At 47.4% G+C, this 25,614-nt stretch overlaps 1 protein-coding gene across 8 annotated transcripts in view; it reads right to left on the bottom strand.

Moving 5' to 3' along the window:
- The window catches only part of CUX2 (cut like homeobox 2), a 228,844-nt gene that overhangs the window by 71,044 nt on the left and 132,186 nt on the right, over window positions 1-25,614 (bottom strand). For 3 of the 8 annotated variants that reach the window (XM_075120084.1, XM_048821681.2, XM_075120083.1), the window contains 2 exons: window positions 22,941-23,051; window positions 18,835-18,882 (listed from right to left, as the gene is read on the bottom strand). In XM_075120084.1, coding sequence (XP_074976185.1) covers window positions 18,835-18,870 — 36 coding nt within the window. In that variant the 5' untranslated portion in view covers window positions 18,871-18,882; window positions 22,941-23,051. Of the gene's footprint in view, window positions 1-18,834; window positions 18,883-22,940; window positions 23,052-23,586; window positions 23,665-25,614 lie in introns of those variants that run through there. The other 5 variants (XM_075120085.1, XM_075120081.1, XM_075120082.1 and 2 more) reach the window with 3 other exon arrangements.

The raw sequence follows: 25,614 nt of genomic DNA, 5'->3' as shown, positions 1-25,614 counted from the left end.
GACTTTGCATCCATATTTTAAATAAACCTTAACCCTTATGGAAAAGGTCAACAGTAAGAAAGGCTAAGTTTTCTACAGGGCTAGAAAGCTTCCTGCAGAAATTAACAGAAAATTCTTTCCTTGCTCCAGGACAGGGCTGGTTCCAACAATCCACAGAATGGACACCACTGGCTTAAATATGATGGGTGAAATGCTGTCATGGGAGTTTTGTTGTTGACTTCAGTGGGGTCGGGATTTCATCTCATAGGTTTTGCGATCGTTTCTATGGAAGCTTGTTACATTTTATAGAACCTTCTTGATTCCAACCCTATTGCAATCATTTCCTGGAGGGCACTGGGAGGTGAAGTTTGCCACAAAGGAATGGAAACCCAAGAGTGGCTCTGTTCACACGTGAGCAGTTTAATCAGCAACAGGGTGATCATCATGCCAGTTTGACCCTGACGCCTGAGCCTCTCCCCAGCACTGAAAGAGGGCTGCAGTGCCAGCCAAGCTCCCACCGCAGGGAAGCTCTGAGCTAAACAGGACTCGTGGGACACAGCTCGCAGTGGAGATAATGTGGTCCATGAGGTGCCCTTCCACCAATGTTAATGAAGCTGATGAGAGACAGCAGTCTGCATGCAGCTCCTCTGCAGTCCTCAGACTAAACGATGGGATACGGCAATAATGTATCATAGCAGACACCACGTGACTGGCTAAAGAGCCACCCGGAGAGGACACCAATTCAGTCCCAATTTATGGGAAAGGTGCTTACAAAGGGTTAAAGCAGGAGCTGAGAGCGACCCAGTGAAACACACCGGAATGATGTGACAGGTGCGCTCAGACACGCTACTCCCGTTTTACCATCCGCAGTATTTTCAGCCAGGAGTTGGCTCTGCTCTTTCAGGAAATGTCAGCTAAAAAAAATTTAAATGACCTTTTCCGAATAGAGATAATCCACCTAAATATCAGCCAATCGCTTGTGTTTTTAAGGAGAGAATAAAATCATTCTGGAGACACTCCGAATGTATTCTTCCCTCCTGCAGACGGGCCATCTTAAACTACTCTAGAAAATACATTGCTAGGAACTGTTAGTTCTGTGGATCAGCAAATTTAATAAATACACTAGAAAAGCCTTCCAGGGATGGTGTTGAGTTTTTCGGCATAATTTTTTAATTTTTTTTTTTTTAACGAAACGGCTTTTACAAAACCAGAACTGAATTGTTTTCATGATTGAAAAAAAACACTCAGTGAAAGTTTTAGAGTTGAATATTTCCTTGTGGTACCAGAAACCCCAGCAAACGAGGACAGCGCTAATACATCACAACTAGCAAGTGAAACCTACCTCCAGCGCCCATCAAACTCAAGGGCGATTTTTCCATTGATTTCACTGCACATTAGATCAGGCCCGTGGCTGAGTGGGGACAATTCTTCTAGTTCCTCAATACCACAAAATATGGAACACTAACTTCCTGGTTAATTATGAACATTTAGCCCACTGCTCTGGGGTGGGGTGGAAGTTTGGTCATCTGGGGATAGCTCCTGCTCCCAGTTAAGTCAACAGAAGTTTCCCATTAATTTCAATGGGCGCAAGATCAGGTCCTCTATATATTAGGATTTGATTTTCATTCTTATCATCTTACTCTGCTCCCAATGGAGTCAGTGGTAAATTCCCACTGGGCGCAAAGCTAAGCCAACGCTGAGCGCTTACGAAAACCCCACTCACAGCAATGTACCCGATGGAAGAAATTTCTTCTCTGATTGTATCTGTACAGTCCCCCGCCGATTTCGTCTGAGAACCCTACCACCTACCTTAGCAAGAGCGTAAAGAGCCCGTGTGGGCAAGACACAAGTTGTCAAGTGAGTGCGGACCCACAGAGGCTGTTTAATTGCCTGACACAGCTCTGCCAGGCTGGTCCTGGGGATTAACTACTACTTTTGCTGGGAAATGATGTGACGGGCTGGAGGTTGGTATTTTACCTGAGTTCTTTAAAAAAAAAAAGTTAAAGGTCATACCGCAACTGAAACAGAGCCGTTTGTGACCAATCAACCAATCCTGACTAATCAGATCACTTCCTTTTTCCAGGCTGCCCCTTGGACTGAGTTTTACATAAAGGGTACTATCCTGTCCAAGACTCCTTTCTTACATGGGTCAATAGCATGGGCTGAGCTGCACCGAAGTCTGAGTTTCCAAGAGGAACTCTTCCACCCACACGAGTGGACTGACCCATAGAATACAGCTGGCTTTTAAATAAGATTCCCTTTTGAAACCAGGGGGGAGTTCTGCATAAAACCCAAAGGCACAATGTGGCCGGCTGTCCTTCTCCAGGTGAAAAGACAGCAAGGATGTTTGTGTGGATGGGGAGAGAAATACAGTCTAATTCAGACCTGATATATGCCTGTGCCACTCCATTTAGTATGCCCTTCTTACGGCAGGGTGGAAATTGGCCCATCGGATCTAATTTCAAATCACTTGGTTGTGTGAAAAATATATCACAGTATAGAGACATTCTATACTATGTGAGCAGCTGGGTTCAATTTCCCTCCCCAGCCTGTTTAAAATATTTTGGGTTGTGATACCTAGTCAAGTGATAATTTAGATCCAAGATGTAGGGTTTGTCCTCAAGCAAGACAGAAAGGTTTTTAAAAATTGTGAAAGCAATACAAATATTCACATGCATTTAAAAACAAGAAAGGAGAGTGAAAATAGAAGGGTTTGGGCTTGGATTTACACCAACATTTGCAGTGCATGATATCTACTGCCCAAACAAGGCTTCAGGGTGCTTGGAGCAGGAGAGGGAGGAGAAACTGACTAGAAACAAAAAGTGAAATCGATCAGTCGATTTTCATAGTTTGAGTGGAATGAAGGGCAAAAAGTGAACCAACTGCACAAAAGGGGGAAAGCTACTTAGATTTAACTTTGTGTTAATCGCCCAAGGCAGGGAACATGCTTTTCAAAAGGAGATTATTTTTAATTCGACACCACCTCTTTAAGGCCAGGAAAAAAGGGGGAAGCAACAAGGAAGCACACACGCAACCACATCCCAGATCACATGTGGAATTATTTACAAACGTATTCTCTGTTCATTGGATGGAATTTACCCCGGGCAGAGGGACCAGCACGAGGCTTAGGTACCACTTAAGCCTTATTATGAGGGTATAAATGAGAGGTAGGTGGCATCTAGACCTGGTGCTGGGCCCTCTGCCCAGAGGTGAAATCCACCCAAACAGCAAATGCTCCAAAACAAAGATCCAAACTCCACCCAGAAACTTGCAAAGCTGTATTCTTCAGAGATCTCCTTCCCGCACCTGAGTCTCAATGTCTGCAAGGAAGCACTGCCCACATGGCTATAATCCTATAAGAACATCACTGCCAGTTGGATACATTTCACTCAGATGAAAACTCCCAGCTCCTTTGTGTGGCGTTCACGGGCAACCTGTCAGAGTGGCTAGTTTTCCCACCCTCCTGATCGCAATCAGTAATGGGAGAGGAGTTGAAATGCCTGCTGCCAGCCATGAGATCACAGAGATGGCCATTTGAGAGGCTAAACCTTCATTTAACTGCTGACTTTCCCTGGCCCCTGCAAAATCCTCCGCTGATCCGAGGCATGGCAAGCGCTCAGCCATTATATATCGATGTAACATCAATTTTTTTTTTGTTTCCTTCCACAGTGTACACTGACTGCAGGTGAGAAAACGCAACTGTGCTGTAACAACTTGGACTGATGAATTACATTCATGTGCTGGGTCTTTTTCATGGCTGGTGACTTTCCAGCAAAGCAATTATCACTGTAGAATGCATAATAGCCTAATTAATTACTATTGTCAGACTGGCCTTTATGCCATGATTATACCTTATGAAGCCAACTTTTTAAACATTTGGAAGCAGAAATATTATTATAATTGACTGGCAAAATGGTTAAACTCTCCCATCTCTGTTGAGCCTTCCCAGTATCAAAACTTTGTTAACCACCAATGATATGACTGCCTCAGTGTCTCATCTCAAAAGGAGCAGAATCTGAATTGCATCGGGGTGGTTTTATTATTTTGAACATGCAATCAGATCTAGGATGAGAATTCAGTTATTTCAGTCTAAATACTTGTTACAGTAAAACAAAGATGTGTGTGTTTAAGACTAGGAACACGGCAATGGAGGTCTCCACAAGTTAAATGCAAATTGTGAAGGAGAGAAAATCATAGTTTGCACTTTTTTTTGTAACGTATAAAGAAGCCCTGTAGAAAGAAGAAAGACTAGAGGCGGATGCGGAAGAGAAGAGGACTTGTTGCCTTCTTTTCCCCCTTATATTTATGAGGAAGGTCAAATCAGGTGTCCCTTGTTATGAGAGTTCTATGCAAAAACAGCTTGTTATGTATGTAGATCAGAGGTGGGCAAACTATGGCCCGCAGGCCACATCCAGCCCGCAGGACCCTCCTGCTCAGCCCCTGAGCTCCTGGCCGGGGAGGCTTGCCCCCGGCCCCTCCCCCGCAGCCTCACCTCGCTGCTGGCGCAATGCTCTGGGTGGCGGGGCTGTGAGCTCCTGGGGCAGCGTAGCTGCAGAGCCCAGCCTGACCCGGGGCTCTGTGCTGCGCGGTGGCGTCGTCATGGCCCGGCTACAGCCGGGCAGCTTGGCTGTAGCACCACCAGCCACCGGTGCTCCAGGCAGCGCGGTAAGGGGGCACGGAGCAGGAGGGGTTGGGTAGAGGGCAGGGGAGTTCGGAGTGGTGGTCAGAGGGCAGGGGTGTGGATGGGCTCGGGGCGGGAACAGGGGTTCCGGGGGCAGTCAGGGGACAGCGAGATGGGGTGGTTGGATGGGGCAGGGGTCCCGGGGGAGCAGTCAGAAAGGGGGTGGGGGGTTGGATGGGGCAGCAGGGGGCAGTCAGGGGCCAGGGAGAAGGGGTGGTTGGATGGGGCAGCGGTCCGGGGGAGCAGTCAAGAAGGAGGGGGGGTTGGATGGGGCAGCAGGGGACACGGAGTGGGGGTGTGTGGATGGGGCAAGGGTCCCGTGGGGGGGCCGACAGGGAACAGGAGGGGTTGAATGGGGGTGGTGGTGGATAGTACGGGGGAGGGCAGGCCACAACCTCCTTCCCTAACCAGCCCTCCATACAATTTTGGAAACCAAATGCGGCCCTCAGGCCAAAAAGTTTGCCCGCCCCGATGTAGATAGTCAATCTGAACAGTGCCATCTAGTGGCGCACAAGAGTATGTAACATTGTTCATAAGACTGTTGGTTCAGTAAAGTTGTTATGTACTGCAAAAGCACCCCACATTGCAGCTCCTAATGTTCCCTGGTTCTGGTTAGGGGCTCCATGGGATTGCTTCAAACCTTTTTGCCTTTTTAGTTAGCACATGGATCTTTCCTTCCACCTCTTCATTGCTCCGTTTAAAACCTTGGTTTTGTTAAACTCCCATCAAATTCAAATACAGGATAATCACTTCAATTCGTCAGATTTCCATTTTAAATATGGGATGCCCTAAGCCTACAAAACTTTCCGAGTGTCTTGTGTTCTTCCTTGCAGACCCTGTGGACCAAGGCCTGAAATTCTAACCTAGAAAACATGCAAATACATAAATAAAATTATTCCCTTAGAAAAAAGAAAGCCAAAACTTGTCAAGAGTTCTTTATGCTCCATAAAAATGCCTCCCCAAAAGTGCTGCTACATTTCTTGAAGGATATGGAGACGGGAGAGGTGCCCCTCCAATTTTTTAATGCTGCTTCCTTTCAGGGACAGGCAGCCCTTACAGAGTACAAGCAGCAAGCACCAGCGCGGAGTGACCACTGCGGAGGAATTACTGTGAAACTGGCAGCAGGGCAGCGTGATCAGAGGCTGGAGAAAGGATTGTAACAGGGCTGACTGTTGGATGGTAATTTGTTTTCAGCCACAATGAAACTGGTAATGAAATCATTAGGAAAAAAAACCTGCAGAGGCCCATGGCTGGCTGAAATAAAACAACCTCCAGGGGAAATCTATCTGAATGACAGAGCAACAGCCACAGATGCTACAATGGGTGGCTTTTGCCAGCCAGGTGAGCAAATAATAATTTGGATCTTTCATCCATGGATCTCAGAGTGCTCTACAAAGCTGGAGCAGTGTCATCATCCTCCATTACACAGACAGGGAAACTGAGGCCCAGAGCGCTTAAGTGACTTGTCCAAGGTCACACAACGAGGGGAGGAGCAGGGAGAGAACCCAGGTCTCGTAACTCTTGAGTCTTCTGATGACACAGCACGCCCACTGAAACTCAGGTGGCTTGGAGCTGTTCAACATTAAAGCAACTAAACTGCTTTCTAGGAAATACTCCCCAGCCAGATGCTGTGGGGAAAGAAAAGCATGCCTGCCGCTGGGTAATACTGTGCTATACTGGCCTCAAGTGGTTAAGGTGACATTAAATAAGAAGACAGGATGCAAAGGGGAGTAAATATATGCACACCAGAGTTCACAGGAGCACACAGCACAATGTAACCACCTATCTTGCTGTATCGATCCAATACAGCACCTGGACAAAACCCTTCCAAGCTGTAAAACTGGGGTAGGATGAATGGCCTACTGGGTAGAGCACAGGTCTGGGACACAGGTGGTTTGGGGTCAATTGCTGGCTCACTCACAGATTTCCTGTGTGACCTCAAACCAGCCACTTCATTCCCCTGCACCTCAGGTCCTCATGTGTAGAGTGGGGATTGCATTTCCATCCCTTGTGGGGGGCTGTGGAGTTACAATGCAGGAGTGATAGAGAGATGCTCAGATCCAATGGTGATGAGAGCCACACAGGTAACTCGACAGATCTGGCTGAGACGGACACATTGCTAAGTGTGGCAGGTTTCAGCCCAGATTTGCATAACTTCCTCAGCGGGGGGCTTGCTTGCCACCTACCCAGATCCGAGCTGATTCAGCGCCGGGGCCCATTGGATCCCATGTTCCAGGGGAATGTCAATAGCTGAGGAATTCAAGGCAAGAGCAGCCAGCATAGCAATAGGTGCTGTGCAAAGGAAGGCAGCACTCTCGGCTGGGGCCCGGTCAAAGCCATCAGGGACAAGAGTGACTGAGGGGGACAGGAACAGGGGGTTATAATGGCTGGGCTGGGGGGAGCTGAGCATAATCATCCTGGTCTCTAATGGAGAGGAAGAAAATAAAGACAAATACAGGGGAGCAAGAGGAGAGATGACAAAGGGAGACAGGATCAGCTGGGACTTGGAATGGGAGATCCACTCAACAGAGACCCAGAAGACACCAGCTACTCTGGAAGGAGGTTTCAGAGTAGCAGCTGTGTTAGGAGGAGGGCAGGTGCAGCCTGCGAGCGGGGAAGGCCCCTACCCAGCCAGGGAAGCTGCAGCATTGCATGGCCCCAGGGCAGAAAGCTGCAGACAGGAGGTGCTGAAAGGGAGGAGAGATAGCTCAGTGGTTTGAGCATTGGCCTGCTAAACCCAGGGTTATGAGTTCAATCCTTGAGGGGGCCATTTAGGGATCTGGGGCAAAAAAAATTGGGGATTGGTCCTGCTTTGAGCAGGGGGTTGGACTAGATGACCTCCTGAGGTCCCTTCCAACCCTGATATTCTATGATTCTATGAAAGCAACAGCAGGTTTCCTAGCCAAGGAAATATTGCTGGAAAACAGACCGGGGAAGGGGATTGGGTGAATGTGCAGCCAACAGCAAAGCAGTGAGGGACCCCCCCGGGGATGCTACAGCCTCAGCCGCCTGGAGAGGCTGGGACATGAAGGCAGGTCTGGAAAGGGAGCTGAGGGGGGCTGCAAAGGAGACAGCACTTAGCAAAGCCTGGCTGCTTCCCTGGGGGGACAGTCCTTAAAAGTGGCTCGCGACAGCCGAGAAAGGGGGATGGCTTTTCCAGGAGGGAGAGGCACGCGTGGCCGCCTAGGGCTGTGGACGATCCCCAGCCAGGAGGCACTAGAGAGGAGGAACCACGCTGGTGGAGGACAGACAGGATCATGTCTAAAGAGGGGCAGAGGGGCGGGAGAAGGAAGCAGGGGAGTTACCTACTGGCTGTGGAAAGGGAGAGGAAGGAAGGAGAGTATCCAGTCAGAACTGGGAGGTCTCGTCAAACCCAGGGTGCTCTGGAGCAGCAGCGCCAGGATGGAGAGCTGAGGCAGGTTTCCAGGAGGAGGAGGGAGTAGGGGGGATGCTTTCCCATGGCCAGCCTGCAGTGCTCAGCGAAGACCGGGGGGCCTTAGTAGGCAGCGTACCAAACTCCACGTGTCTCACCTCTGACCACGTTGCCAGAACACTGTATCTGACCCAAAGCCCTTCAAAGTCAGTGGCAGGCTTCCCATTGCCTTCAGTGGCCTTTGGATCAGGCCCACAGGCAGGTCTTGGACAGGGATCAGAGACAATTTTGGTCAAGAGGTGCTAACTGTCCGTATCTTCCCTGTTAGTGACTAACGGCCACACATTTTCCCAGTCCTCACACAGGCATCGGATGATCCCACAGGAACTCAAGCACAGCAGAGCTCCTTACCCAACAGCTAGCCCCAGTGGAGCGAAATGAAACTAAATGTTGGGATCAAAGCTAAATCTGGAACATGCCTATTGTCTGAGAGTCCCTGTCTTTCCCCCTAGAGTGCTGCAGCCCTGCGAGACAGCAGCTGGAAAGCGGGGTTAAATATTTCTAAATATTTTCCACATACCGCTCAGGCTTTGTAACCCAGTCCATTAAAGCGCTTGTAAATGCTGAGACTCCAAAGACACACTAAGGAGCTGCTGCATTTAACTGTCATTAAACATGTTAGATATTACCCTGGGACATGGGAGTTATCATTCTTTCCAGCGCTGCTCACACTGGAGTCCATTTCTCTGAAGTCAGAAAGCTTACAACATTTTCATGAGGCCAAAAAGCAATTCACGTCAAAAAAATCAATAATATAAAAATAAAGCAGGAGAATTCTAGTTAAAGGGAATGTCATATAAATATGTTGTTCACGTTCGTGAATCTAAGATTAAAAAAAATTAATCAATATAGTTCTTTAGATGATGTTATTTCTAATGAGAAATATACCAAGACGCTGCAAATAACTGCTTTAACGGAGGGGAAAAAGCATTAATAATTTACTTTATAAAGCATATGATACTGAATGAAAGAAAATTGCTGCTGGTTCTTAATTTTGTTGTAATACTTCCTGACACGCTCAATGATGCTTTGGCCAAGTTCCTGATATTAAAGTCAAAAGATGTTAATCTCATTCGAATTTTTTCCGAGGAATTCCCCCTCCCATCACACGAACGCCTTGCTGGCTTTGGTCACTTGATGGGAATCATGGTTATTTTCAAACACCATAAATCTCGTCAGGTGTATCTTATTTATTAGAGTGCCAAAACCAAGAAGTTGGCACGTGAGTAATCCTAAGGAGAGGCACTGTATGAGAGATCAGAAAAACCAAACACTCTCTCTGAGATATTTGGGGCAGTCAATGGTCAGGCCCAACAGCTCAGGGGATACCCCCAAAATACAGGTAAACCCCAATTATGCAAAGGTCCCAGGGGAGATCCCAAGCCATCACATAATCAGGGTCTTGGACAGTTGTCTAAGTATTAAAGGTATATATGGCCCCCAATTACTGAAGTATCTGTGGAATTCCTTACCAGAGGACGTTGTGAAGGCCAAGACTATAACAGGGTTCAAAAAAGAACTAGATAAATTCATGGAGGATAGGTCCATCAATGGCTATTAGCCAGGATGGGCAGGGATGGTGTCCCTAGCTTCTGTTTGCCAGAAGCTGGGAACGGGCAACAGGGCATGGATCACTTGATGATTACCTGTTCTGCTCATTCCTTCTGGGGCTCCTGGCACTGGCCACTGTCGGAAGACAGGATACTGGGCTAGATGGACCTTTGGTCTGACCCAGTCTGGCCATTCTTATGACCCTCACAATCTGTGATGTATTTATCCTTGCAGCACTTCCGTGAGGAGGGCCAGTGCCTGTTATCCCTATTGTACAGACAGGGACTTGAGGCACAGAGATCCCAAGGGACATACAGGGAGTCTCTGGTACAGCCAGGAATTTAACCTGGGTCTCCCAAGTTCTAGACAAGCAACCTAACCACTGGTCCTCCACCCTTGATCTCTAAGTTGCAAGCTTCAGCCAGGCAGGGCTTGTGAGCTCAAGCTCAATCCCAAATATCAGATAACGAATAGAGCATCCCACTTGGTCACACACCCTATGAGTCCTTTGTGTGCACGGCTCACTCCCACTGGATTCTGTGGGAGAGCACACGCAGAGCAGGCCTTGAAATTTCAGCTGAGCGTGCAACTCTAAATGCCTAGGCAGATTGTGTCTTTTCTTTAAAACACGCACTTGTAGCAGGTGGGAAAATATCACCAAGGATCCTGGTTGGTGTGATCTGATCGATGAAGCACCCTGTGACGGATACTCCATGCCATGCTAATGGGACGCCTTTCCAAGGGTCACACGTGACCACCGCTGACTTTTAAACAAGACTCGGGTCCTGCACAACAGCAGCAGGCCCCAGGAATGCTCTTTGAAACTGTTCTTGCCCTTTCTCAACGGGATGGTGATGGGCTTTTACAGCACTCAGTGACCATTGGTTGGGGCTTCTCCTGCTCTCGGTGGCAAAGAAAACTAGAGGGCAACAGCAACCCACAGCCATCAGCGGGTGTCTCGGTGGGCACCGTTAGAAAGTCAGGAGAGAAGAGCGCTAAGACTTTGATACCCAGGCCCCACTGGCCATGTCTGACTCGCAGTTCACTGCGGAAGAGAATTTTTCTGGTGACTTGCATGGCCCTGTTTTGCTATTTGCTGGGAAAGCTGCTACTGCCTCGTTGAACAAGTCGTTCAGAGAGGAAATGGGGAGGGATCATAGCTGGTGCCACTGGGAGCCATTCAGAAATCAGCCCAGTAGCATGCTGGGAGAGCCAATTTTTCATCCAATGCTTTGGGAGAACTTATCGGGCCAGATCCTCAACTGGTGTAACTCCACATAGCGCCACGGACCTCGCTGGGATGACCCTCATGCTCAAAGATAAGCCGGAGCTTAAGGGCTTTGTCGGGTTGGAACCAGAAAGCTCAGCACCTTGCAGGAGTGTGTCCCTACACGGCACGGCAGCCAGAGTTACGGGGGAATTATAGAGAAGCTCACCAGAGCCAGCTGAGAGACTCTGGGCTTATTGCAACAGCCGGAGAATCTGGGCTGTCCACCCTGGGCCTAAATCTACAAAATATTGGAAGGGAGGGGTGTAACATCACTCCTGTGAGTAATCCTATTGACTTTAATGAGGTTACTCCTGTGAGTAAAGTTACCCTGTGGGCTTACGTTTCTGCAGAATCGGACCCACAGCTTGTAAACTCTCTAGGGCAAGTGTTCAGTGTCTACAGAATGCCCAGCAAAGTCAAGGCACTATATAAATATTGTAAGAAAAAATTAATATGAAAAATCATAACCTGCAAGCATTATTCAACAGCTTTAATGCTGTAAGCCTCGCTGGAGCACTGTCGCAGCCAGGAATGCCAACTGGCAAGTAATACATTTACTGAGAACGTTCACGCTTTGTCCTGACACTCATAAATTATGACGACACATTTTCAAAGGTCAGGAAATGCAGAGTGCAGCACACAATAAAATGCACACGGGCCCCAATCTTGCAGTTAGAGCCATACAGACACATCCCTGCAGAGCAGGGGCTTAACTGATTTCCGAGCTGGAGCTATAAAGTCTAGAGAATGATTATTTGGAGGCAATTTGGGACTATACCTTTTATCTACCTAAGACTCTTCTCTGGCCCCCAGCACCGAGCTATCTGAGCACCTCACAATCTTTACTGTATTTATCCTCGACAGCATCACGTGATGTATTCTGCTGCTGGGGAACCGAGACGCAGAGGGGCTAAGTGACTTGGACGAGGTCATGCAGGAAGGCTGTGGCAGAATTGGGAATTAAACCTGATTTTCCCAAATCCCAGGGTGGTACCCTAACCACTAAAGGACTGTTATTATAGTAAATTAAAGGCGGTTTTTATAGCAGAGTAAGGGGAGGAAAATATTTCAAGATTATTTTGCCCTTTTCACCAACATAAACTTTTTTTGTTTTGTTTTTAACTGACAGTTTGGTTTTGATTTAATTTTATATTTTTAGTGCAGTTACTGACAGTTGGCAACTGGAAACCACCTTGTATTGATGCCTCATCTGCAATGGAAGGCTTCAGAGTGAAATGAACGAGGCTGTGAGGAGCAGATTGATTTTAGATGGTCAGTGAGACAGGGTCACAGCCAAAGCTTTATTCCTTTCCAACTTTCTAAAAGCCTGTAAGGGCGGGGGTGAGGATGGAGGAAGCAGGCTCTGACTGGTGGAACAGAAGGGCGTATGGATGGTGTTGCAGCTAAAGGTGCTTTTGAGAGCTTGCTTATGTGGGCTTTTTGCACAATACAAGGGTTGGGGAGAAATCACTCATTGGAACAAATTTTCTATCTTTCCATGACCTGCCCCCTGTTTATTCCCAGCCCTCTTTGTGGGCCCCCCCACATATCTCTTTACGCCGCAGGACAATGCTGTATGTTGGGTGTAAGTTACATTCACCGTGGAAGCCACCATGTTTCCTCCGCCAGGAATGGCAAACCTGCCACTGATACCAGGACCAGAGCCATCGAGGGCCCAGCTTCCTCTTACACCGGAACGAACTGGGAGCAACTCCAGCAAAACCAAGGCTGATGGGAGAGGAGAACTGTTTCCCCCAGCTCAGGGGGGGAAACGGTTGGAGATAGGCCCATGCCGCAGAATTTGGACCCGGATTTCAAACCCTGAAAAGCCTGGGGATGATCCACACGGAGGATGTCTAGGCCCTGAGCCAGGTGAGGCTGTCATGGTAGGAATTGGTGGCTACCCTACAGGCCTCATCTTAGTCCAAGCTTCCAGTCCTAATGCCTTCAGCAGCACCAGGCTCCGATGGACGGGACGTGGTAAGCCCTGCCCGTGTGTGTAGAAGTCAAGCTGTATAAAGCAGAACTCCCAGCAAAAAGGGACCTTGACTGTTGACTGTATGGGAGGCAGAAGGCTGGATATGTAATCCGGGGGTTGGCCCTCTCCCCCTAGACATGCTGCCATCCAGCCTCGCCTGCGTCACTCCCAAAGGAGAGTGTGGCCCGGCCAGTCACTGCTTCACAAGTCCACCAGTGATGCCCTTTCCTGCTCTTGGGGCACCAGCGCCCAGGGGAAAGCCTCAGCCCTCCATCTCAAAACCACACTCAATCACCTCCCCATGGAGAAAACAGTTGGGGCTCCCAAACCATCATCGCTTGGTGGCCAGGAACGGGGCCTCATCCCTGCCATGGATGGATAAGCAGAGGGAAATTACAGCCCTCAAATGCAGGTGGCCCCCAAGGAACGAACTCCTGCTAACTCTCTGTGTGCTGGATGGAATCCACAGGGAGCCTCTCCCTGTTAGATTCATGAACTAGAATAATTCCACCAGGGCAGGTGAGAATAGGCACTGCCACAGGGGATCCAACCAACTCAGGATTTTGTCTCTGGCAGCGGCCAGAACCAGCTCCTCCAGGAGGAATTGTCCCTCATGAACAATTATTGGAAGAAGTGTCCGATAGAGAACCTTTGTCTCTAATCCCCACAGGTTGGCTTGTGCCCTTATGGGGGAAGAGTTTAAATCCCTTCCACACTGCACAGGATAAAAAAAAAAAGGTGTTAGACATTCTCATTACCCAGGGAAATGCCTGTTGTTTTTTGGATGCCACTATGCTCTTGGTCTCAGTGCTATCCTGTGGCAGAGAGTTCCACAGGCCAATTCTATAGTATGTAAAATAGTATTTTCTTTTGCCAGTTTTAAATATGGTTCCTAGAATGGCCCCTTATCCGATTATACAAGAGTGCCAGACAGACCTTCTCACGATCATTTGTGAGTCTGTCTCTCTCTATCACAGCCCTTGGCTCTAACTCCTCTCTGAACTAGACTCTCTCTATCTTTTGTTTGTCTCTCCGTATACAGAAGCCTTTCCAGGCCTGGGTCCTCTCCCACCTCTGCCGCATCTTTTCTGAGATAAGGTGAGAGAGAAGGAGCTTCTGGATCTTCTAACTTCAAAAAGTCAGCACACCACCAGAAAAAGCTTTGGGCTGTAAAAGGTCCTTTATATACCAGCAAATTACTGTCCAGTAAGTGACTTGAATCTCACTAGCACTATTTTAGAAAAACTGCTATGCTTTAAAGACAACATTACGAGTCAGGAGATAAAAAGACAAAGCCAAGGAAATTCTGAGCTAAGGTCTTACATGTAAAATTTTCACGGGCCTTTCATTATATCCATTGGTTATACTGACAACTGTGAATCAGACTCAAAGCCGTTCGGAGAGCCATTACAACAACTCTCAAGAGGAAAGCTGGCATGCAGGGGCATGCACAACTTGTCAATCTGGGCTCATTCTGCGGTGCGTGCACATTATTTGGGGTTGTGGATAAGCCTTTAAGAAAAGAATGTGGGCTGCCAAAGAAATAGGAGACATCTCGGGATTGATCCCAACTGGTGCTGAGTATCTTCAGCTCCCACTCAACCCACTGGGAGTTGTGGGTGCTCAGCAACTCTCAGGATCAGGCCTCTGGCTTGTGCATTCATATCAGACAGCACCAAAAAGCAAATGGAGCCACTGGACAAGGTCAAGAGAGTGCACAGAACGCCACAGGAAGTGTTACCAGTTGGGATTGGGTCCAGTGGATATTATTAAACTAGTTTCTAACACACATTTAATTTCCCCCATCTGGTTCCACCCAGGAGGCAGAGGAGAGCACCCTCGGCGCCAGAGCACTGTGGAGGCAGATAATGCCTTTGTAAGACATGATGGCTCAGTGTGCTGGGCATGGGATCCCCCCAGCACTGCCTGGCCAGTGTGCTGGTAAGTGGGCCGTGGTCACGCCCACTTAGACACACCTGCATCATCTCCCCTTCCAGTGCACCTGCGCAGAGCAACTGTAACCTGCCCCTTAGAATTCAATTCATACCCCCTTCACCCGGGCTCATCTTGCAGTCCTTACTCAGGCAAACCTCCCACTGACTAGTACATGTGCAGACATGGGCATTAGATCCATAGAGCACAAATACAGGCTCTGTCTCTCCCTTTTGTGTGGTTTGTCATTCCATACAGGATTTATGTCTCTGACATTGGTTAATTACTTGCCACGTTTCCATCAATTTAATTCAAAGTCTGCGCCCTTCCCTCCCTTAATGAAATTAAACAGCATGTGCATACATTCCCCAGTTACTGCTGTGGCCGGCACTCAGAAACAGCACCCAAATATGCACATAAAACATGTTGGCATTAAACAGACCCATCTGATACCCCAGGGCACATTCCACACTTTACACTTGATTCTTTGCAGGAAAAAATGAAGTTTTTTTTCCAGCTGTTCTCATTTCCGCATTAGTCGGCTCTGCTGGGCACAGATTCATGGCACTGGGAGTTTACCACAAAAAGCTCACCGAGACTCAAAAGTGGCTCTGTTGCAAAAGTCCTTCCCTTACCAACCTTTTGCACTTTTCTCCCGTGGTCAGATTTTGCACATGAGAAAAAGTACAGGTTTTACCTTGCTGCAGAACACTTAGACCCTCCTCTGCTGTCCTTCCTCATCACGGTCAAGGGGAGTTTTACCCGAGTAAGGCGTGCTGGAGACACTGCTTCTTTTCACCTCCCCATCAGGAAGCAAGAGGTCAGTCATTCCCAGCATCAGTTCACTGGCTTGGTGGCGTCCACGTGACAGATACTTTCTGTTCCAAGGATATGAGAGCTGAATTCAGCCCCCAGTCACTCCACTGACTTCAATGGGATTGTCTGGGATTCACAGAGGAGAATCCGGTCTTGGGTATTTGACATTCCAGCCATAGCTGCTCCAGTACCACAGCCTTTTAGAAGTGACCATTTCACATCAACCAAAGGGGACTCACTTCAGCAAAACCTATTTATATTGTCCGCGAAATGCAACAGCCACTTTACAGATACAGAGCAAGACAGGAGGACTGGCTCTGGTGAGCTCTCTCCGCAAACATACAAACAGGGGACTCAGAAAAAGGATGACATGTTTTCTTTAGCCTTCACCCTTTTGATCCTTAGTCCTTAACTTTACTTTGTGTTAAACCTAATGTATTATACAGCTTTAATTATTGCTAAATTGCCTTTTTGTCTGAAATAAAATATCCACTCAATCAGACGCACCGAGCGGATGAAGCAGCCCTTTCCACGGCACAGGGACGCTCCAGTGTACAGACGGATTGGAAAGTTTCACCTCTGCTTTAGAATAACAAAACTTTTAATTTAGATGTTTTCATCTATCTATTGGAGAAAAAAATAAGTTTAAAATAATGACTGTAATAAATGAAGGTAATTAATTGTAGTTTGTTCCTTTACTGTCTAGTCAGCTTAATTTTACCTTTTCATCTAATAATGAGAAAATAATTTTTGTGCTCTGAGGGTTAATGATATGTAACTGCAAGAGCTGCTAATTGCATGTTGCAAACTATTCATCAAAATCCCCATCTGCGCTACTTGATTATGTTTGCTAAATTATTGCTTTGAATTATCTTTCATAAAGCAACTTTTGTAATTAGCAGGGCTTTCGGTTTGCTCTTTTTTCTCTGTGCAAGGAGATTCAAAAACTTTGTCCATTTCAAGCTGTTGCCATTAAGCTACTGTCATGGACAGCTTTTTGTTATTCCGTATCAGGGAAATAAACCAGCCTTTATCTAACCAGGATGGAAAACAAAGCTGTTTTTATTCTCAGTGGGTACGATTTAGTCCCTTCTCCACCCCACAACTCCCCCTTCCCAATAAGAAACTGCATATAAAGGATACAGGCGCCTAAAGGTATACAAGCTGCTTATGGAGACTGCAAAACCACAGGTTGTTACTTCAAAATGATCTTTTTCTTTCCATTTAAAAGAAAAAACAGGAGTGGGAGCGTCTACTTTCATCATGGGGGCTCATTGGCTACTCCCCATGACATATGATGTAGCTCTGTATTCTCCCTTGTAAATATTCATGTTTAGTGAAATCTAAACCATAGTAAAAACACACCCAGCACCAGCCATTCTGGCTATGAGTGGTTTGGTGGAGTGGGGCATCACTGGATTGGCCCAGAGGCGGGACTCAGCCATCTCCTGCCTACTGGAGGGGGGGTTCTGAACATGCAGAAGCAGCCGGGATCTGTGGAGATGGGATCAGGGCCACTGGATCCATGATTACATAGATCCAGCGGTCAGACCCTGGAGCATGGGAGGGGAGGATTTCTTGCAAAAAGAACTGCTGTGTAAAGCCCGAGTTCTCTCGATTTCAGGATTTCACCCCAGCTAATAAGCAAACGGGGCAGATTGCCTGCTGTTATAAATCAGCACAGTCGTGTGGAAGTCCATGGAGCTATCCTGATTTACGCTGAAGAAGGATGCTGCTCTCCACCGAACACACCTTTCGCCTTAAATGTGTATTCTTTATAGGGGCTGAGGATGGGCCAAAGGCTGTAGCCTTTACTCAGTCAAAACTCCCAGTGACCTCAGCAAGGGTTTTGACGCATGAAGGATTTTGCTCCTACGTTTGCAAAGATCAGAGTCAACCGAACTACGATGGGATGGAAAATTAGCAAGTGTCACCTGTACAGCCACTGACTCTGAACCTGGTTTGCACAGGGCGAGTAAGGGAAGAATACAGCCCCCCAAAGAGACGGAAATCAGCTCCTCCCTCAATTACTTGCCAAAAGCAGAGTTAAGGGTCTGGAGTTTTATCAGCTTTTGTTGGAGAAAGGCCCAATCTTGCATCCGCTGTATTCAGTGGAAAAACTATCGATTTCAGTGGGAGCAGGACTGGGCCCAACACCCCTAAAGCCGGACAGGCATCTTCCTATTCATCATTCAGATGCAACTCCTCAAAATCCCCTGCAAAAACCTTCCTGGAAGAAACCGAGTCAGTAAGGGGGATTCTAAAGAAAACGTGGAGACAGGTGGCCAGACTCTGATGTGAGTTACACTGCCGTAAATCCAGAGCCACTCCTGTTTAGGGGCAAGCTGGGTCTCCCAAAGCACATAGCTCATCTTCTCCTAGCGGATCTAATGAAAGCTAGTGGGAAAATCTCAGTATTTAAAAGACTGAAAATGTATTCCTATTGTTATCGCTCTCTTTTGTGTATTTATGCATAGTGCATTGGAATGAATCAATACCGGATTGCCCTATAAATAAATGAGCATATCAGTAAACTGAGGAATAAAATGAAGTGATGAGAAATATGGAAATCAGCCGCATTTGTGTAAATCCAGTTATTGTTTACTTTCATATTTTCTTATGCAGTTACGGTGTTCCAAAGAGACAGATTTAAAGTAATGTAATGCTCAGCAGATGACAGATTCTAATGTGTTGCTGGTGGCGAGCGCTGAGTGCTTACATCTCTCAAGGGGTTTCAATCTACGCACATTAGAAGAACACAGAAAGCAGCCCACAGAAGAGCAATCATTAAAAAAAAAAAACCCGTTCTGAAGTGCGATATTTCTCCCACACTGCCCTCCCCTTTGGAAGGATTTAAATCTCTCCACATCAGACTAGTACCTGAGCTGGGGAAGTTCATTTGCACATGTAAAATACCCAAGACCTTTTGTGAGATGACTAGGTGGGGGGGACACAGTACAAACTAGGAGCAATCAGTACCAGCAGGGGGCCAATGAAGGGATGAATTTGGCCTTTGTGAGCTCAGAGGAAGCATGTGAGAGCTGGAAGTGAGGAGCATGCTGTGCAGTGATTGTGCAGTTTGGTCTTGGTGTCTGTCTGCTTTTTTTTTGATCCCCTGGGTCCATCTCAGTCTAATCTGGCTAGTCGCAAACACCCTCACGACAGAGTACCTCTTGCGAGTGACGGCTTCTTACCTCTGCTTGGAAGCTCTTTAAGACAGGAGCCACCATCTCTCTGATTTCCTGAAAGAGAGATCAGAGAGTTCACCAGAAGCAGATATCGTACGAGTTCTGCAGTGGTATTTGTACATATCTACAGATCCACACACACTGAACTATGGACACGAGTAACTACCTGTCTCTTCTCTGAAGCTTTAGAGCTGAGGCCCTGGCTGGACTTAATCTTCTCAACGGATACTCTTGACCTACCGTAATCTAAAATCTGACAAAAGGTGAAAAGGTTTTTAATCCATAGCACATCTACATTGGCTGAGTCTTTGCAAGAGGCCAGTGGAACAGAACGGATTTTTCTCCCCACCCCCACTTTCTCTTTACAGGGGGTAATCAAACCCCTCCCTCCTGTCCTCTGCCTACCAGACACATTGGTCCTTTGTAGCATCCGTTTCCAATGAATGTGGTGCCCCCGAGCGGCTGTGAATGGGTCCCCCACCCTGCAAGAGGACATTCTCAGGGCCACGCTCAGCAGCGGCCACATTCGTGATCCTGGAGTAGAAGGCAATAGGAGCTGCCTACTTGTCTCTGAGAGGAGTGTGTAAAGACACTGAACTTTGTCAGTACTCTTCAGGTGTTGATACTGCTCTACACCAGCTGCTCTTCTGCGTACGTGTGTTTACAAAAACACATCACTGTCTCAGGATCCCTGTTTCCGCCTAGGCATGGCCAAGCTATGGAAGGGGAGGGCAATGCCTGTAAGGGCTACTTCAGCCCTGAGGCTGTGATAATGGCCAGACAGCCGTGCCACAGAGGGTCCTTCCTGCACACAGCTACCTAGCAGGGGATGTGGTTTGGCCCTTTCTATGTCGTGACAAATACAATTCATGGGAGTACAGCAGATTGGAAGCACACAGCTCAGCTTAAACTGAAACATTGCTGCCAGATGAACGACAGCGTTTGGTGAGCAACCATTCTAACAACCAGGTGAGCATGGGCACCTCGTGCAGCGGCCCACCCAACAGGAGCCGGCGAGTCTCGGGCCAGTTCTGACTGATCTGAATTTCAGAGGGGCTGAGCACTGAAGTCAGTGGGAGCAGCGCCTCTGAAAATCTGGTCACAGATCATCACAGCAGGTACCTTACCGAGGGTGGCAGATGGGGAGCCAAGGACTGAACGGGACATGGGGACTAAGGGATGTCTACAACCCGAGGTAACTTTGCTCTAACTAGCTCGGTACCGGAGCAGCGAAGACACAGGCTTCACGACAGGCTGGACGAGTCGCCTGGAACCCTGGGTCATTACTGATGTCTGTGCTGCCATAGCTTCATTGCAGGAGTACCAAGCTAGCTGGAGAAACACTAGCTCGCATATGTCGACATGAGCCGCCATCACTCCTTGGGACTGCAGGGCAGATACAACCGAGGCGGCCCCCTTTTGCCCCTCACGTTGGTTCATTCCCTTAAGGTGGAAGGCACTTTCGATGATGTGTAATGCCGCTACGTGGGGTTTTGCAGGTGAGGGGACACCCTTATCCAACACCTTCCATCAGCTCTACGCTAACTGTATCCATTTCCTTTGAACAGCGGACGCATCGGTGGCTATTTCTCAAGTGCAGCCGATGTGGGGAGATGGTCCGGGGGCTCAGCAGAAATGGGCATACGTCTGTCACCTCTGGGGGTCTGGGTTCAAATCCTGGCATGCGCCCCAAATGTTAATGTATTTGGTGACCTCCACTGAGGCCTCATTGTGAAGCACTGCAGGAAGGGCAGACCCTGCCGAGGGAGGCCCACACTGGATAATGGGGGGCATGGAGCCAAGACCAAGCAAGGGAAGAGCTGGGAAGTCTGTGGCTTATAAAGCTGATTCAAAGAGCATGTGGGCATCTTACAGTCAGGATTGAATCCATGAAGGCAGACTCCCCTCTGAGGTGCCCATTTCTATCCAAGCTCAGAGAGGGCTTTGAAAGCTCACTCTAGGGGTCTCTTCCAATGGACAATCCACCGCTACAGAGCCCAGCCGGATCCCCAGCTCTCTCACCCATGTAAATCCAGAGTCACTCCATTGACCTTAAAGGAGTTACTCCCATTCACATGGGCGTGAAAGCAGAATCTGTATTATTCCCCAGAGCGAGGGTATACACTTGTGGTAGGCTTTCTGCTCAGGGAGACAAGGTTAACTCTCTCCGGGCCAGCTATCAGCCAGAGCGTGCACACTCAGAATGGAGACGCATCAACATTTCTAATTGGTGGAAGTTTGCACAGTGCATTCTTGCATCAGCCATGGCTCGTGGGCAGAGCTGTTAGAGTCAGATCTAGCTTTCACTGAATTTGACAGAAAGCTTTCAATTGACTTCACTGGGATTTGGATCAGGCCCAAGGTTTCTCTCTTTCATTGGCACCCAATTCACCCACCGTTTTTAAACAAATTAACCCCCAAAGCATGCGACTCACATTATGGCCCACCAGGATCTTTCCTGAAAAGGAAAACTGACAGGATTTAACGGAGCAGAGAGCACCAGTCTCCCACTGGAATTAACAGGAAGGAAACTTTAAAGCTGCTGCTCCCATCTACGCTGGCCACCTTCACTTTTGCTGTGCTGACCCTTTGAATTGGAATCCGTACTGAAGCAATGGCTGCTGGAGCTGCCGACTTGCACACCAGATAGAACACGCAAGTTCTGTCCCCTTGTGCTCGTTAACAATCCCCTTGCACTTTTTCACCACATTAGAAGTATTAATCATGGTGATGGGCCAAAGTACATACAATCATTACATCCTGATCACCTTCATTTCCTTTTTCCTTTTCAGTTGAGTAAGTTACTCTTCAATTCCAGTCCTAACCTGCTCTGTACTGTTAGTGAGAGCTGTCATACAGTCACCACCCCAGGTGTGGCTGCATTTCAGAGGTTGGTGAAGTGCGTTCCCTGTGTCAAATTTCTATACATGGTTTAAGATCTTTAAATGCTATGCTGTAGTGAGAGAAAATGCTGGTTACCTTTTAAGTGCATGCAAAATCCATTGAATTAAAATCACAAATATATGAACAGTGGGAAGACCAAGGAGGGAGCAGGTTTCTAGACAAGAAGATGCGATTCATGGGAGGAGATTTTAGGTTCGATGTCAGGAAAATTTACTATGGGGCAGTGGTGTCATCCCCATTAGCAGGAGGAAAGCCCATTCCTGGGGCAGTTAGACTGAGATTGTCAATGTATCTGAGGGAATTAGTTAGGCATCCAAAGGCCATTGAAATTCACTGGCTTAACTGAAATTCACTGGCTGGAGTGCCTAACTCCCTTTGGCCCAGCCTTAAATCTTATTGGATAGAACACCAGGAGGAAACTGAGAATGGATCAGACAGGACCATAAAGGCCCTTGCCCCTCTCTCTAATTTCTATCAGCCCCTTTCTGCCAGCCTTACTCCCATGAAGGAGATCACCACACCTCCTGCCGTGGTCCCACCAGAAGCAATGGGGCTACTCATCGAGCGAGGTGATATGTTAGCCTCAGGCCCTCTGAATCTCATGAACAAAGGGGTAGATTTTCAAAGGGTCATGCCCCCCTCGCAGTGTCCTTCAGTGGGTGCTGTGTACCTACCTGCCTGGGGGGCGGCCTTTGAAAATCTCCCCTTACGGTTTTGTTTTTACAGACAGGAAATAAAATAGCATCTGAAATGGAGGGGGGGGGAGAAATCCTAACAGTCAAACTGACTAAAATAAAATGTATTTTAGAAAAAAATTAAAATGTGCCTACCCCATCTGGGCTGAGAGCTGGATGCCAGGATCTCAGCTCCGAACGCTTAACACTTGCTTTTTATAAACCCCAAGTTCTGTTAATGGAAATGCTTTTGGGCCAGATTCAGAGCGGTGCCGTGAAGCACTGAGCTCCCCTCAAGACAGAAACCGTTCAGCATCTCCCAGGATCAGCCCCTTTAAATACAATGGAGCCAGCAGAGACGGCAAGAATAAGCAATAAAGAAACCCCAAAGGTTAGAGACTATAATTTGTCTTTGTGGCTAATTAGCTTCCTTTCTTGTTAGTCACTTATGTGTACGGGTTTCAAAATCTAGTTTGGACAGAGGAAAATATGCCGCCCTACCGAGTTAATTCCATAACAGCAAATATACTGTACCTCGGGTACATTTTTCTTAAATTCCCGGCTGAGTTCAATTAAATGTTTATGAGAATGTTCACTCTCTTCCTGCCGAGCAGCCAGTTCTGAAGCAACAGAATTAAGCTCCTTCTGGAACAGAACAAAAAACAAAAACAAAAAACAAAAAAGAAAAAAAAGATGTTTTGATGCATTTTTTTTTAAAGTGTACATATCATTTTCCCAAACATTTTATTTCCCTCCCTTACAAAACAAAGACGTGCAATATCGACAAGGAGGTTGCATGAATAATTGAAGAAACTATGTATCCAATGCAAGATAAACTAAACTAAAATAAAAGTGAGATAATCAAGAAACTCAACTCATCAATATTCTCCTCCCTCCACCCTTTCACTCCCAAAAGGAACAGTGACATAAGCTCCACAATAACTGCAAAAAAAACATCACCATGGTAGTGTCAAAATAGTAAAGTGCAGCATATTGTATTGCCAGATTTTATTCTAAGTCCTCTTCGTTGCCAGATTCCATATATCAGCAGAGAGGGAAGAAGTCCAACTATGACTTACTTACGCTTAAGTGTTCATAAATATGCCTGTTAAGATATATATGGCTTTTTAATTTCAGCTGAATTTGGAAAAATGAAGGTGCCGATATTAAGTAAACTGACCTTTTGGGTATCCCGCAGTAAATCATGCACAGTTCACTTCAAGTGCAGGGAAATATTTCATTAAAGAATTATGGATTCAGATCAAGCTGGTTTTGAAGAACACTAACCTGCGTGTGTGAAACCGCAATCAGATGCAGGATTTAAAATGGCATTTAAAAAAAAAAAAAATCACCCTCCAAGCCAACAGATATAGGCTGGGGGAGAAGGGAATAATACACTATGCATTGCCACATTTGTTAGGAATGTATTTTTCATCGTACCCTTCCTTCTCTTCTTAACTTTAGTGTTTGCAAATTTCACGAGGGGAACGCGTGGCCCCATTAGCAGTCATGGAATTAATTTACATAATTCAGGCCCTAGTCTGCTGGTGTGCTCTGCTGCCTGTTTGCACCAAAGGGGGGGTCCCCTGGCTGGCAAGTCAGGCTGTGGTATAGCATACATACCCTGGGACTCTGGGAGCACCAATCAAATCCTACTTTGTCAAGACCCAGCGCCGTAACTGACAGACGCGTTCACACTTATTACAAACCCGCAAGTACATGCTGGAAATATGTCTGGAGGAAAGTAATATATATAGGCGCTAAAGGAATCAGTGGGAGTAGCCGTCACATTTATACTCATTTATACCCGTATAGGTGGCATGCCCAGCTCAATGCTTCCAACTGGAAAGGCCGGACTCCCGATAATGAAATATGGTGATGATTATGTTGAAACAACACTGTGCACTTTCCACCCAGATCCCAAAGCACTTTACAGAACTAGCAATATCCCCATTTCACAATTAAGTGTCTTATCCAGGCAGACACCACCCAGGTTTTCCATTATTCTGTCCCAAGCTCTAACCACTACATCTCACTTCCTCTCTTCCGGTATTTCTCTCCCCACCCCCAAATAATGAAATACACAGTAATTGTCAGACTCCTATCAGGTTAGACCAGTAAAAATTTATACCAGTGCCATAAAACATGGCAAAACGTAGAGGCCTTTGTCTGATACAGGAATACAGTAAGAGCATATATTCCAGCCATCAAAACCTCATTAGAATTTATCTGTTAACGCAGATTCTAATTACCACCCTTCAGTCTAAGGGAAGAGACGCAAACTGTAAAATGTAAGAGGAGAAAGATTCTATTAATTGCTTTTGGATAAATCGGAGGCTGAAGCGCTGGTGTCAGAGGGTCAGAATGTACCCGCGTTAGTCTCAGATTGTTCCTCCATCTCCCAGAGCTGCCTTAAGAGGGAAATGTCCCAGTAGGATGAACTGTACATGCAGCCTGCTCTGCCCAGCAGGTGGGACTGAAGCTGCAGTTCACTGCTTGGAAAAGAAAACGCTACAGTAGGCCCTCATTAACCTACAGGTGTTATAATCACACCGAGTGGCCACGAGACCTAGGTGCAGCCAGCAGCCCACGCCTATGCACACTGGAAGCATGGAGGAACTATGGCTGCTGCTCCAGATCCTGGAAATAAGGTCTCGGAGGGGTTGCCAAGTTAGGTTCCAGCAGGTCTGGGGAGGAAAGACTCTATAGAGACCATGTGGTGCAGTACACAGGGAACCTGCCTGGGAACCAGGAGACCAGGTTTCTAGTCCTAGCTGTGCCACTGACTCACTGTGGAGCCTTGAACACATCCTGTAACCTTTCTGAGCCTCAGCTTCCCCATCTATAAATCGTGGATCCTCAGCTGCAGCGTGGTGTGTAGGTTTTACTATTCTATCCCCCTGATAAGGTTCTGCAGAGCTCCCCACCCACAGCCCTGCTGGAGAAATACACCCTCACGCACAAGCTCTAGTACCTGGCAATGGGCCTCCCTGGTGCTCGGGACCCCCCCGGGGATCGGTGTGGCCGAGGAGCCTGAGCAGCAGTGTCACCCGTGAGAAGTACCGTGGCTCCACCGTCCGGAGCAGAAATAACCTCACTGAGCACAACTGAATTAACTCCGGGGACTGCTCAGCTGTTCACCAGCACTCTGCCCTGCCCTCTGACAGGGAATGACATCAATTGAGGCCTTCTTCGAGTCCCACCAGGG

Source organism: Caretta caretta, chromosome 15 (assembly GCF_965140235.1).
Source record: "Caretta caretta isolate rCarCar2 chromosome 15, rCarCar1.hap1, whole genome shotgun sequence".
NCBI lineage: Eukaryota > Metazoa > Chordata > Testudines > Cheloniidae > Caretta > Caretta caretta.
Note: the sequence above shows the minus strand (reverse complement) of the source record. Positions and strands in the feature narration are given on the sequence as shown.